The following is a 14,645-nucleotide window of genomic DNA, read 5'->3' as shown; positions in this document are numbered from 1 at the left end:
CGCTGGCTGGCAGAAGCGGGTTATTTTAATCTCCTGGCATCTGTATCTGCTATTTATGAAGAGTGTCAGCCTGAGATGGGAGGACAGCAGGTTCTGCTGGCTGCTGAGAGCCCGCAGGCAAACACAAAGAGCAGAAGTGTACACAAATTCAGAATAATCAGCCTCTCCGTGGAATGCATCTCCGCACAGTTACCAGAAGGTTCCGCTACTGTTATATGTCAGTCCTCCTACTGAGTGCAATACCTTACAGCAGATATATGAGAAGAATAATGTGGGCTTTCTTTTGCAAATCATATCAAACTGTCAAATATCCATTTGTTTAAATAACTGAGTACATCTGAGTACACACTGAGTGCAGAGGATCTTATCCATGATCTTAAACATGCTCCAACTGTATCCATTTTTAAAGCCAGGCTTAGAACCTTTTTATTTAACTGAGCTTATGGCTAATTGTGTTGCAATCATAACTTTTAAACGTTTGTTTGTTTGGTTGTTTGTTTTGTTTACTTAATTTCTATACATTTCTAAAGCTTGAAACTGACCTTAATGTAATTTGTGTTTTGACCTGCTGAGACTTCATTTTATGTCCAATTAAATTTTCTTAACATATATATGTTTTAACCTTCTGTAAAGCACTTCTAATTACCCATGATGCTGTATAAATGTATTTGCCTTTCCTTGCATTCATAATGGACATAACCAAGCTATACGATCTATCCACTCATTGTCAGTACCCACTTGTCCTATTTAGGGTTGTGGGGGTCTGTAGCTTATCCCAGAAACTATGGGCCCAAGGCAGGGAACAACCCAGAATAGGGTTCAGACCCACCCCAGGATGGACAGACATACACACACCATTCACACCTATGCACAGTTTAACTCTGTATGTTTTTGGACTGTGGGGTGGGGGGGCGGGGAACCATAGTAGCTGGATGAAACCCCAAGATGACACAGGGAGAACATGCAAATTACACACATACACGGAGCAACGGCGGGAACTCAAACCCCAGTCCCAGAGGTTTAACATAGCAGTGTTAGTCATGGCACCACTGGGCCGCCCTGTCTTGGTATGCTAAATACGATACGAATATCCTAATAAATAACATACAGCCACATAATTAATAACCCACCTGTGCATCTTCTGAAATCACTTTTTTAGGTGACGGGGGGTCTGGAGCCTATAAGCCAGTCGTGTCACTGCAGTTCGACACCCCTGCTATAGGCGCAAGTCAAAGAAACCCCCATGATGGGGTGCTAACCCATCACGCCTAAAGACAATTCAGCAAAGCCAATTAATCTCAGTGTGTTTCTGGACAGTGGGGAGAAACCAGAATACCCAGAGGAAACCTCATGGTGACATGGGGAGAACATGCAAACTCCACACACATGGAACCATAGTGGAGACTTGAACCCTGGTGCCAGAGGTGTAAGGCAACAGTGCTAACCACTGCCTATACTGTGTCACCATCCCACCCACAATTTATCCTATATAATTATATTACACGTTAACCAAACAGGAAAAATTAGCATGAATAAAGTTTTATATTTACTCAAACAGTTTTGGTGTCTAATTTCCATAAACAACAATAGCAAAAGCCTGCTTCCTATTAACAATGTCTGCAGTCCTGCTCTTTTTCCAAGGATGCTCTTTGTGAGTTTCAGCTCAAAGAGAAAATAGCAGTCGTTTGTCTCAGAGGATCCAAGGCTTTCAAATGAGTTAAATTAATTTTCTGTCTAAGGGTTTACAGCAACATCTCCATTCCAAACAGAAGCTTTAGCAGAAATAATAATGAATAAGGATAAAAGCACTTTAATGGACAATCAGTGAAGACAGGCCTTAATGATACGGTCTTTGTAAAGTAGTGTCTATTACATTTTTTTGTGGGTTTGTTGTAGGAGTTTATTTCGGAATCGATTACCCTAGTTTGGATTGGGTTAGGCTCACCTTTAAAATGCCAGTTTCATCAGTGTGAAGAGACAAATTCGACAAGCCTGGGAGAATCATGCAGGTTTGACAGCCCCGCTGTGATATGTGAACTTCTACTCAGGGCGCTGAGATCTGCTGAGGCAGAATCACAATAAAGTCTCGACGTAAACCTGAAGTCCCTGATGAACAGCATCTAACACTGCACGGTTAGGGGGCTAGTAAATCCTGCAGCGTGAACGGGGAGCATGCACTTCATCTCTAGGTATTTTCATGAGAATATACGGTGAGGGTGAAATAAAAATGGCATTTGTGTTGGAGAAATGAATTTGTCCTTCTGGGCTTCAAGGGATGCAGAGAAACCCAGTGGAGAAGTAGAGATTCTAACAGAAAGGTTTTGTGGATTTCGTTTAATTTCTCTGATGTTTATTTTAGTTACACTAGAATATTACATAAGTCAAGGAATCATGTCGACGTTCACGTCCACAGTTATCTAATCATTCGAAGCCTACTTTTCTCCTAATGCCCACTCAGGGGCATTTTGTCACCGTTCAGAGACTCAGAGCTCTGACCAGAGCAGCGCCGACCGCTGAGGCTGAACCTACTGCCGCTGTGCACCCCCGAGTTTGCTCACCGAGCTGAAAATGTCATGCTCTGGGCCTGTAAGCTCAGAGCGAGAACGTCAAGGTCCTGAAAGCGGGGGTCGGAACCTGGCCGGAAAAGTGTCGCGGGAACCAGACGGAGAAAAACAGGCTACTGAGCAAAATCCAAGCTGAGAACCAGTGAACAGAAAGGGGTCACAGAACAGGCAGTCAACCAGATCCGAGCTGGCTCAGTCGTGGCGACGAGCACACAGAGGGGTGTGGGGATACTGTGTGAGCTTGACCAATAAGGAATAATGCCTGAATATTCAGAGGCAGAGTACGGAGCAGTTGACCCAGGCATAGTGTGAGGTTCTAATAGCAGAGGTGCATCCCTGCAACATAACAGAAACGGGCATTTATAATCTCACTGTTACTCAGCCACCTTTACTGCCAAGCGTTTTGTGACATTTTAACTGAGAACGTGTCATATTTGAAGTCGATTGGTGATTGATGAACAGATGATGATGGCAGATTGATTTACAGGAAATGACAAACAGCCTGACGAGCAGAGATGTATAGCTCATTTGCAGAAAGTAAACATCACAGACCAAGATTTTGTTTCAAACAACCAGTTGAGCATAAAGAGTCACAGCCACAGACTCAACTGGTGCAGACAAAATCTTGGTCTGGATTTTTACTTTCTGGACTTGAACTACCCATCTCTGCTGGCGAGTTGCAGATATAGTAGGGACTTACAAGTGCTAGCCTTGGCTAATTTGAGGTACGTTTGGATGTTTGGAGAACAACATTGGCGGATGACCGGTTCTTGTTTAATCCAGCGATTAAACCACTAAACAGAGATTGTAAGTGAGCATGATACTCATGCCAACATTAGCAGGTCGAGAACCATCTGAATGGTGACCTCTGACATAAAGAGCTTCTCACATCTGTGATCTGTATAGCCTCTCTATCTGCAGAATGTTACTCAAACTTTACTGCATTGTTTTTGATTTTCTTTCAGCCGGACAGAGACATAACATGACCGTTATACATTTTTTACATTGTTTTTTAAACAAGTCAGTGCCAGCCATACAGTATGTGTCATCCACACTTCTCTCATTCCCTGACAGAGTGTACAGTCCAACGCTCCAGCTTCATTATAATTCACAGGGATTCACTCACCAGGCTAAGTTCCTCTAGAAAAAAACACAACCTTTTACACCCCTGCCTACAGCTGATTCCAGACCAGCCTACGCATTCCAACGATGTGTCATAAGTCAACAGGAAGTGTCAGAATTTAAACGATATTTCAGTGCACAGGCAGCTATAAACTTCTGACTCGTACAGATAGAAGATAAATTCCCTCCTCATGACTTTCAAACTACTTGAAAATGATCATCAGTCATGGACAGCATCAGAAGCTACAGCAGTGGTGAAGGCAAATCCACGGAAAGGGTCTGGTTGTACAGAGCGCTTGTGGAACATCTCCATGATCCAAACGTCCGTTTCTTCTGTCAGAGAAGAGAATCTCTGGCCACAGCTTCAGCTCTGCTCCACAGACAAATTCATCACATAATGTTATACACGGGACTGATAACCAAGCACAATTATAATAACCACATTCTCATCATGGGTTAAAATGCGATAATAAGTAATAAGAACTGTTGCAAGGAATGGTGCTGGAAAGGTTTATCTCACAAGCTGCCGTGTCTTGAATTATAAGAAAAGGTCACAAATCACACATGGCACTGGGTAAGGTGTTTTCCGTAAATTAGTGCAGGCCCTTGTGGATGCTGTAATCCAAACAAAGCTTAACAAGTCACAAAACCACTTCAAACCCAAATTAACTTCCATGCAACGTTCCACTATTTTCTACGATAGACTGATGGTAAAATCTGCTCCAGTTGGTGAGGAATCTGGGTAGCTGTCTTTGCCTGGCCTTCCGCATACTGGGATTCCGTCTCTGGGTGCTTGGAGTTGAGCATTAGCTACAATAATACAAAAGGAATCACCATTTTTTTGATGGAATACTATGTTTGCCCTTGTGTCTGGCTAGCACGTCTAGCTAGTTCAATATCATGGATAAGAAAAACATCTTCCAGTTCTTTTCCTTTAGGTCATTGTGCTCTTTCATCATGACTCGTTTGCATTGAAAGTAGATGGGAAATACAGACTCAACTTAAAACGTAAGACACGTTCCGAAGAAACTTTTTATCAGTGTTCCCTAAAAATGCATTCAGGCATAATTCACCTAAAGGTTGATCAGAGAAGCCTTGTCCTTCTAAGTATTTGCTGAACGTTGTGAATTACTTAGAGTGAACAAAAATAGACCTCTAATGTAGATCAATTAATTTTAAGCATGATTTATCACACTGAGAGTCAAAGTGAATTCATTTGAACTATAACTTTGCTTAGTTGACGTTCATATAACAGAACTTTGAAACCATCCTGTAAGTAACTTGGTTCGCTTATGAAAATCCCATATTAGTCACCATATCACTGAAAAGCCTCTTTCTGTTATTTCATATAAATACAGGGGAGATTCATCCCGCATGACTTCAGCTCTCCACAGGCTGCTCTACATGGCTGATGTGTCATTTGTTGCGTCAGTTTAAACATGCTGGTGAATGACAGATACAAATGTGTAAAAATGGATGAATAAGTCGACACTAGAGTGTGATGTCATTTGTGACTAAGTCCTGGTTAACACAGTGAAGCAGCTCTTCACAGATTGACTCGTAATACACAAAACCTTGATGTAAACTTCAGCAGCGTGACTCAGCTAATTCTTTTTGTCAGTGATTGCAGCTCCACTAGTTGCGGTTGGCATTTCAGCCTGCATCCGCCGTGGCCTTGACTGGGGGGGGGGAACTCCGTCACCCCCATCACCCCCCATCCACACCTACCTACACCTGCTGACTGTCCCACTGAGCCTCCGCAAGGGTCTAAAGCCACACAAGCTTAAGGAACTGCATTTTATCTAATTATTATTAAAGCCGCTTCCTCTTGTAGTCCAAACACGTACAGTTAGGTGAACTGGCCTCTTTAAATTGTATGTAGTGTGTATTTGAATGTATGACATTCTGTCCATGTTGTTCCCCTGTATTCAGCCCCCCCCCCCCCCCCCCCCCCATGACTCTGTATTATTTAAGTATTTGGACAATCCATATATAGATGGATTATACACTCAGTGATCGGTTCACTGCTTAAAACTTGGGCCTATAGACGGAATAAAAATTGTGAGGGGGTCTGGCAACTCAACTCCTCAGTTGATTTTTCCAGCTGGGGGCTGAAGCAAATTTCGAAGGGCGGTGCAGACTTGTAATTTTACTACCTGGATGACCTGGAGCAAAACATTTTGTATTTTGCTACATGGCTAGGTGCCTGGTATATTTTCTTGTTAATGAAAATGGCCTGCTCATCTAAACGGAATCCATGCATGCAGGTGGGCTAAGTGGGTTTGTTATGCACGTTGTTTAGCATTTGAGTGGCTAAGATTCCTGATCTAAGTCATTCTGAACGAGGTGCCAGTTATCCTACTTCCGGAGTCTCAGAGACTTGGGAGTTTCACACAGAACAGTGTCTAAGGTTTACAGAAAATGGTGCAATGAGGGAAAAAAAAACATCCAGTCAGCGGTAGTTCTCTGGGTGAAAACACCCTGTTAATGAGAGGTCAGGGGAGAATGGTCAGACTTATTAAAGCTAGACCACGAGGGGGAAAATAACAAGCTCAGTACAGCAGTGGTGTGCAGAAAGGCTTTTCTGAATGCAGTTGTCTGCCCTTGAAGTATTACTGGAAGCGAGTGTGGGATCCTACCTAAAAAGCAACTAGTGGATGGACAGGAGTGTCTTTCCGTTTAATTAGCCGGAGCTAATAATGGAAGGTGAATCACACAACAGAAGCAAATTACTGACCAGAAACTCAATAGCTCTTCATGATATGCACAAAATAAAAATAATGTATATATCAGATGGCATAATGCTTGCTATAATCAGCTATATGAATAAATTAATTTTTGATTGATATTTTTTTATAGCACCTAGATTTTTTTTTTGTTTGTTTTAAATGTAAAACCCACCGACTGCAGTATTTTCTATAAAAATGAAATAAGTTCCTTGCAATCCTCTAAAATCTATTTTAAGAGACCAAAACGGTACCTACGGCACAACCAGACTGATAAAATGATTTGTGAAATGGGCCCTGAGATGTGAAAATACCAGTCTGCCCTCCAATGGTGGATCCAAGATCCAAGCAGCTATTGGGTGTCATGTTCCAACAGGGGGATGAAAAGCCGTCATTTTACTGCTTCCCTTTAATTACTGAATTACTAAAATGCGATCTAATGTGAATATTCATGGCCTCACACATGATTGCAAAAATGTGAATGCTGCAGTATTTTAGAAAATAAAAAACATAAAAAACAGTGTAAAAGTGAATAAACTGCACACCCCATTTCCGCTTACCAGATTAACAGAGAGTAAAACAAGTAAATGTAATGTAAAAAAGTGGCACTGTCAGAATGGAGAAATTCCGTGAAGGTAAAGGAGGAAGAGGATGATGAGGATGACCAATCACGTGGTAGATGGATTCAGCAATCACACGCATAAAAGTGGAATGTCTGAAGACATGGAAAACGGAACATTCCAGAAGAGTTCCAGACTCTAAATAGACTTGACAGCATCCTAATAATTATAACATGGATCTGATGAGTCAGTGTGGTGGTAAATAGTACTAGAACTTACAGGTCGAAGTCCTGGATAGGTCCTTATGTACCTGTAAGTACAATTCTCACCACGAGTAGTTCCTGGACGTAGGTGAAACTATAAGCAGCTTTGAATAAAGGTTTCCGAGTATTACCAAAGAACGAGACATTTACAGATATGATTAGAAATACATGCATGAGGGCACAAGTACAGCTGAGTACTTTTACACGTCAAGACGATCTTAAATGCAGTCATTCGGAGTAAACGATGTATTGTAAATCTGGGAGAGCCACCTGCTTTGTGCAGTTCTGGATCCTGGGCTTGCTGGCGTTTAAGGCATTTGTCATAAGCTGTTGACCAAACTCCTGTTCTCTAAATGAGGGATGAATTCTGCAGATGTGCGACGCTGAATAGCTCTGCTAATCCCGCAAGCCGCACACGTCTCCAAGTTCATTAAAAAACCTAGCAACACACAAGCCTTTAGACAGAGATGTTAGATGTACTGTCACACACAGTCTAGGGAACTCGTTGACAGCCAAAACAAGAGGTTTCGTTATAAATAGACTGAGATCTATGTTATTGGAACAAAGTGTATATTTTTTTTTCTGTAAATACGCAATAAGACTTCTTAAAAATTCCCTCTAAACATTCTAAATCAAGTAAACCATGCTTATGGAAAGGATTCATAAAAACCAAAAAGAAAATTCATAAGTCGTGCATTAAATGCGTTTGTCTATTTATATGAAATCCTGCATGTTTAAGAGTTGAACTTCTCCCAAACAGACCATGCTTTGCATTGACAAGCATCTCAAGCCTGTTATTTTATGCAGGGACCTCTGTGGCCGTACTACGGAGTGGGGTTACTGGCTTATCGGGGTAACTTGCTGGATTTAAGGTAGTCTGGGCAAAATGTAAGTGAGCGAATATGAAGTCCATTTAAACTGTGGTACCTTAAATCTGACAAGTTACCCCGATAAGCCAGTAACCCCGCTTCATAGTACTGGCCACTGGTTCTCCCTCCACAACAAAGTATTGTTATTGAGCCATTCTTCATGCACTATTGTGAGTCTGTCGTTTGTCTGTCGTTTGTCTGTCGTTTGTCTGTCGTTTGTATCTTTCTTAGCATGCCATTAGCAGTTCTGTTAGCGTCAGGTATCTCTGAACAAGTAAGCCGTCCGATGCACTTGCTGCATGTGGCCAATAAAACATCTCGCACATGTGTTTACCTGCGAGTGCCGGTAATATTACCTTGCACGTATTTCTGCTGACAGCAGGTGGAAGCAGCTGACATATGCAGCGTTAAAGGGCTCTAAGAAGGATGTTATAGTACAATATACAGAAATGTTAGACTAAGGCCAAATCCGGGGATAAAATGAAAATTGCAGTGTCAAAAATGACAGCCGTACCCTGTGGTAGTTATGGAGAAGCTGTCAAAACAGCAAAGAGGGGAGGAACACTTTTAAAAACACTCTAAAAGCTCTTCGTAAGGATCACCCATAACAGCAGATACTCCCCAGGGTCCTGGCTCCGTCTTTCTTAGAGAAGCGTGTCGTCTGAGACGGTATCATGCCAAGAACAGCTCGAGCTCCTCACCGCTGCTATATAAACTGCTGTCAAAATGTTTTCAGTCTGTTTTGCTCAAAGTTTTCCACATATTCTCGGTTAATTTTGATCTCCTCCTCCTCTGGGCAAATTAGCAACAAAACTTAGCAAGGATTTAGCACCTCAAAAAAGCCTTTGAATAGTAACTGAATTTGTTACGCAGTTTCAAACCTCTTAAGACACTGGCAAGCCATACATACAAATAATCTGCAGCCCGTCTATGTCTATACGACACACCTGAGCTTTAGAGATACCATTCCACCTAAAACCGCAATATCGGGGGAAAGCCACGCACCAAAGTGGGGGGGGGGGGGGGGGGGATAAAAAACGCCACCCCTGGAGACCCATCGAGCCACAGTCTGATAGCTCAAAAATATTAATACAAAACAAGGCCTCTTTGTTACACCAGCATGTACAGTACTGTGCAAAAGTCCTAGGCAGTCAAAGAAAATTATGTCTAAATGATCTTCTTGCTGGTGTACGATATGTATGATACACATGTATGATATTATATCTGTATAAGTGTGTCAACTTTCCATTTCAAAACCTCTCCTAAAGTCACTCCAGTATTTGCACTTATATATACAGCTAATATATTTCATGACTCGACCACTAATGATATCTTGTATGGCTGATCGATACCTGATTGAGTTATTTAACTAATTAAGCTAATTAATTAATTGAGCTGGTGGTGAAATTTAACGAATGTATGGAATGGCTGAGGTGTCCCTGAGGAGAGGTTTGGGAACTGAAGCCGTGTTCATCTAGACATCCAGCAGGATATCAGTTTACTCTTTGGAGAACTGAAGAAATTTTTTATTGTATTATTGTAAATTTGAATAGAGTCTAATGTTAAATTGATATATCTACTTGCTACCAAGAATAATAGCATTAAACATTGTCTTAGACCACCTACTGTATTTTACGAAATCCACAAAAACACATGATGTAAGAGTAGTTAGCAAGCTTACCTAGAAATATTATGCTTTGCTTTCGGGATTCTCTGGCCTGGGAGCTCTCGTGTTTAGGCAGGGCTTCCACCCGTTTGTCGCCTGCTTTGCTTGAAATCCTCTTTGTGCCTGACAGCACATTGATCATACTTCTGCACATGAAGCCCACACTGACCAGGACAACAATATACACAATGAATGCTACAAAAATGCTGCTCCTGTACATCGTCCACATGGAGTTGAGGTTTGTGCAAAAAGTCATGTTCCGCGTTGCGCTATTGTTTACTGCGGATCCCCATTGGTAAGGTTGTTTGTTCAGATCCAGAATGTTCTCCACTCTTTCCGTTCCCATGGCATACAGTAAGGGTAGGGCCACCAGCACTGAGGTAACCCAGACGAAGATGATGAGCTTCACAGTTCTGGCGCTGGAGAGCGATTGGTACTTCAGGGGGTGGCAGATGGCCACGTACCTCTCGAAGCTGAGAGTGGCTACGTTCAGGATGGTGGAGTAGCTGCATGCCTCAAAGAGGAACTTGTAAATCTTGCAGGAGACCTTCCCAGAGGTGGACGATAAGGGGAACCAGGTGGCGCTGTACAGCTCCACGGGCATGCCAATGAGTAGCACGAGGAGGTCCGAGCAGGCCAGGCTCACCATGTGGTCGGTGACGTTCTTCTGCAAGTAGCCCTTCCTCAGCAACACCTGTGTCACCTTGATGGTGATGCTGTTTCCCACGATCCCCAGCACCAAGATGGTGCTATACAGAATGGTCAGGAAGATCTTTATGGGTGTTTCATACTCCAGTTCTTGCCAGTGCTTCAGCTTCAGCTCCATGGCCGCATTGTACTCTGAAGCCATGAGTTACTCCAGACCTATCTCTGCTGTTTGTTTATCTTTTTAGAAGTTTCTCCGGTGAACCCTGTGATTGGTCTTGCGCATAGGCTGCTGGAGGACTTCCTGGCTCTAGTGGTTCCTGAAGTGGCCGGGAGTCAGCCAATCTTCCTCCTCCTCCTCCTCCTCCTCCCGCCAGCACAGGCTGTGGGATCGCTCAGCCTCAGTGGGCGAACCGGTCATGTGATTCGCCGTCAACACCGTGCTTTTTAGTACTTGTCACAACAAGCTAGACGACATTCCCTGAGTGTCTGGGCCATTTCGAACACGCAGCAAGGAGCAGATGTACTTTATGACAGCAGCAAGGGGAGAGGAAGTTAAAAATTAAGCCCACACTCATAAAAAGAAGAGAACTCGTCATTCCTGTTGTTATCAGTGGTATCTGGACTTTTCGTTTTGGAGGAAATTCCCAAGATGAAACATTCATGAGTCTCATAAAAAATATAAATATATACAAAGCAGTGGTTAAACCTGGGACTGAGATGTACAGTATCATAGGTCACTTTGATTTCACAGATTTCCTCAACTATCTGTAAAGTTAATAATGGTTACTTTGAGCCTCCAGACATATCAGCTATGTTTAATGCCATTCAATGGTGACCCGGACATACAGGTATGTGTCTATAGGGTACATAAAATGTATATATAATACCATATTTCATATTTCATAAGCAATACAAAACTGCAGTGGCAAGTATCCATAGTTTACTATTAATAACAGCAAGAAGAATGTGAAGCCATTGTGTAATTGTTTATCTACACTACTTACATTATAACACGTAAGTGATAATTTAATCAGCTTAGGAGTTTGGTTGAATGCCAAATCACTGTTCATACATGTCAGGGGCTGAAATGTCTTTACCCTGCGTTTACCCTGTTCATATCACGCCAACTTTGTCTAACATGTTTTATTCACTGAAAAACAGTTTTTTTTTCCTGTGGGGACAATAAAGTATCTATCCTATCACACACAATGAGCATGTGGCACATCTTCCAGAGAGTACGCTGCTTTTAAGCTGACTGGATGCTGACATGAGGAGCCGGGCTATGCATTTCCAGGGTGACCGGTGAATTCTGAAATAAACCTGCCACTAATGATGATCTCATAACATTTGGAGGCAGCAAAGTACTCCTAAAACAAACAGGAAAGGTATGTTTAAACAGAAACGTCATGTATCTTTCCAACAGGCCGAACGGCTGCGTAATTTCTGGCTGCGGCCATTTAATTCAATCAGATTTATATGCTACATCTGCGGTCTTATCAAAAGTTAAATGATAAAAATAACAAACAGCACGGTTTGCAAGTCGGGATGTTAAGTTCATGTGTTGCAGAAAGACAGTGAGGGAATTATTATGTTGAGTAAGAGTAAAGATTAGCAAAACGTAGCCAACAAAACAACATGATATGAGTCTGGAATTAGTCACTTTGGAGACGGGAAAAACATACACCCAAATTGCCCAAAAAGAGTTTGTACCAGTCACTCCCTGTTACAAGCCTTCTAAAAGTGCCACGGAGGGTCACTCAAACTGCTTCATTAACACTGGGCAGTAGGACACCAGGTACCTGGGCAACTTCAACACTTTAGCTAGCAGCAATATTTTAATGCATATAACGGGTTACGTACCTGATCTTTTGAGGTGAAGATAGACTAGCATTACATATGCTGTTCCTTTCATGTTAGGTTTGTCTTTCCTTGCATTATCATTTCTACGCTGTAGTGTCCCCTAAGCCTGCGATTCCACACCCCTGGACAGTCCACATTTTGGGGGAGCTGGGAAGGAGCAAAAATGTTGACTGTCTGGCATTTTTGCTCTCTCTCATCCAATCAAGAATGTTGAATACCTGTTATGGGTGTGTTGTGAGCTGGAAGACTGCAAATATGTGGACTGTCTGGAGAAACACTGCCCTGTGTCGTCTTCGCTCTCGTGTCTTCACTCTGCTCCTCATCTCATTCCCTCTTTTATCACTTCTTCGGCCGCTTCGCCATAACCCTGCCAATGCCACAGCCCCATATTTGGTCCGGACTTCCCGATTGACTTACATCCCCATATCCGTCAGTGGCAAATCTTACCAAAGACACCCATGCTATTTAGCGGCTAAATCTGAAAACACTCAGCTGTCTGGTCAGTCTATTTTGGATAATCGCCACCCAAAATACCTTATTCTACAATATCAAAACAGTCAGGAAACTGGCCGTGTAAAGTCTGTCCAGCATCCCTGTTATATCCAAAACTGAAGTGCTTAAATGGCTTCAACCTCATATAAAAATAAACCTCCAAAGATGACAGCCTGCTGTTACATATAGCATTATGTGCAGTTATATATTATATACCTGCAGTGCTTTGGTATACAACACAATCAAACTTGGCATCTCTCTCAGGATAGATAATATAGCTTTCAAATACATTGCCCACTGTTTTATCTAACCAACCAATCACCAGCCATCTTATTACTGCCTGTGCTGGTCAGGGTCATGGGGCTGCTCTGTCTGGTTATAAAAATAATACGTGAAAAAATTGTGGTAAAGTACTGATTTATGGTCAGGAAAAAAAATATAATTTAACATGGCATGATGGAGAGGAACAGAAAATAAAGAATAAAAAGAAAAAAGATTAGTAATTATATCAGCTGGAAGGATTAGGATTCTAGCACCACTGGAAGTGGTAGTAATTTCAGGAAAGAAGATGATTTTATCTGTAATTTACCGAATGAAAAATAGTTCAAATACGAAAGTAAAACAGAATTTCAACAACAAATCCTGTAAGACTGTGAATAACAATCCAAAATGTTCACATTATGAGTCTTATCTCACAATAAAATTCATCCACGTTATCACTTCTTAAATATATACAATTAAAGGTGAACGTTCAACAGATGTTTAGCTATAAATTGTAATATTTAAAAAATGTAACGTTGTGCGTTCCTGCAAATCAAAGAGCAGTGCAAATGTAAGCTAACTTCTAACAGACATCCGACAAACATACAACTTTTATTTCAGCATTATTTCGACTCAGACAGAGCCTCTGTCCAGATACGGAAGCTGAAATGGGAGCTGAAGGCACCTACAGCACGTCGAGACAGAGACAGAGACAGAGACAGAGACAGAGAGATCCCATTTAGCGTTGGATTCCTTATCACCTGGGTGTGCATTACACCACTGAAGAGGGACGTGTGGGGGGCTGAGCACCTGCCCCTTTTACATGAACGATTGAAAGTGACTCCCTTCTGAATCCTGAGTGCCCCTTTTCACATGTTACCGAGGGGGACCAAGTCAGCAAATCTGCCCCTCAAAAAAGTCTCTGCACAGCCCTGCTAATCAAATCTGTGGTTTTAACCAAACATGGGGTGTCTGTGTTACATGGATTACCACAATCCTCAAGTCAAGAAGAACCATAAAATCAGAAGCTATGCTTTCCATGTAAAATGGTATAAACCATTCACCATCCCCTACTAAATTGACTATAATGGCTGCTGGGCTTCTTAAGGTGTTTGTCATACTTTTATTCATGTTCGGACTATTCGGGGCTACTATGGAAAATAAGAGCGAGCACGGCTGCATTGTTTACACCGCAGAACAGCTGCTGGTGCCGCGGATCACAGCCCGACTTACCGCCGTGAAACCGGAGAAGCAGCACCGTGAGGGCGCAGAACTAGAATTAAGGCTGGGCCACACCTAGGGCGACCACCTAATTCCATATTGGGGGGGGGCACTATGAGCTAAGACAGGGTTTGCAAACTACCATTTAAATCAATAAGACCAAGATTTCACTTCAGCACTGAGTTCTTGCAGTATGATCATGTATGTGGAACAGCTGGATGAGTCTTTCAACCTAGGAAACAAACCAGTAAAAAGACAAGAAGAATTAATTATCCAAGCACAGGAGCCTTTCCGTTTTAAAGTAATTTATGAAACCTGAAGTGGCTCATAGTGCCCCCTGACATGGGTTGGGTCAGGTGGTCACCCTCGGTACACCCTGGATGGGGTGTTGGT

The 14,645-nt window shown here is 42.3% G+C and overlaps 1 protein-coding gene across 2 annotated transcripts in view; it reads right to left on the bottom strand.

Annotated features, from left to right (window-relative positions):
* The window catches only part of LOC111857189 (G-protein coupled receptor 39), a 31,550-nt gene extending 18,926 nt beyond the window's left edge, over nt 1–12,624 (bottom strand). The window contains exons 1-3 of one of the 2 annotated variants that reach the window (XM_023837774.2): nt 12,497–12,624; nt 12,279–12,425; nt 9,786–11,785 (exon numbers count right to left, since the gene is read on the bottom strand). In XM_023837774.2, the coding sequence (XP_023693542.1) occupies nt 9,786–10,620 (835 nt within the window). In that variant the 5' untranslated portion in view covers nt 10,621–11,785; nt 12,279–12,425; nt 12,497–12,624. Of the gene's footprint in view, nt 1–9,785; nt 11,786–12,278 lie in introns of both variants that reach the window. The other variant, XM_023837775.2, reaches the window with a different exon arrangement.
* Between the last annotated feature and the right edge of the window lie 2,021 nt (nt 12,625–14,645).

This window comes from Paramormyrops kingsleyae, chromosome 16, assembly GCF_048594095.1.
Source record: "Paramormyrops kingsleyae isolate MSU_618 chromosome 16, PKINGS_0.4, whole genome shotgun sequence".
Classification (NCBI taxonomy): Eukaryota; Metazoa; Chordata; class Actinopteri; order Osteoglossiformes; family Mormyridae; genus Paramormyrops; species Paramormyrops kingsleyae.
This window is presented reverse-complemented; position numbering and strand designations above follow the sequence as displayed.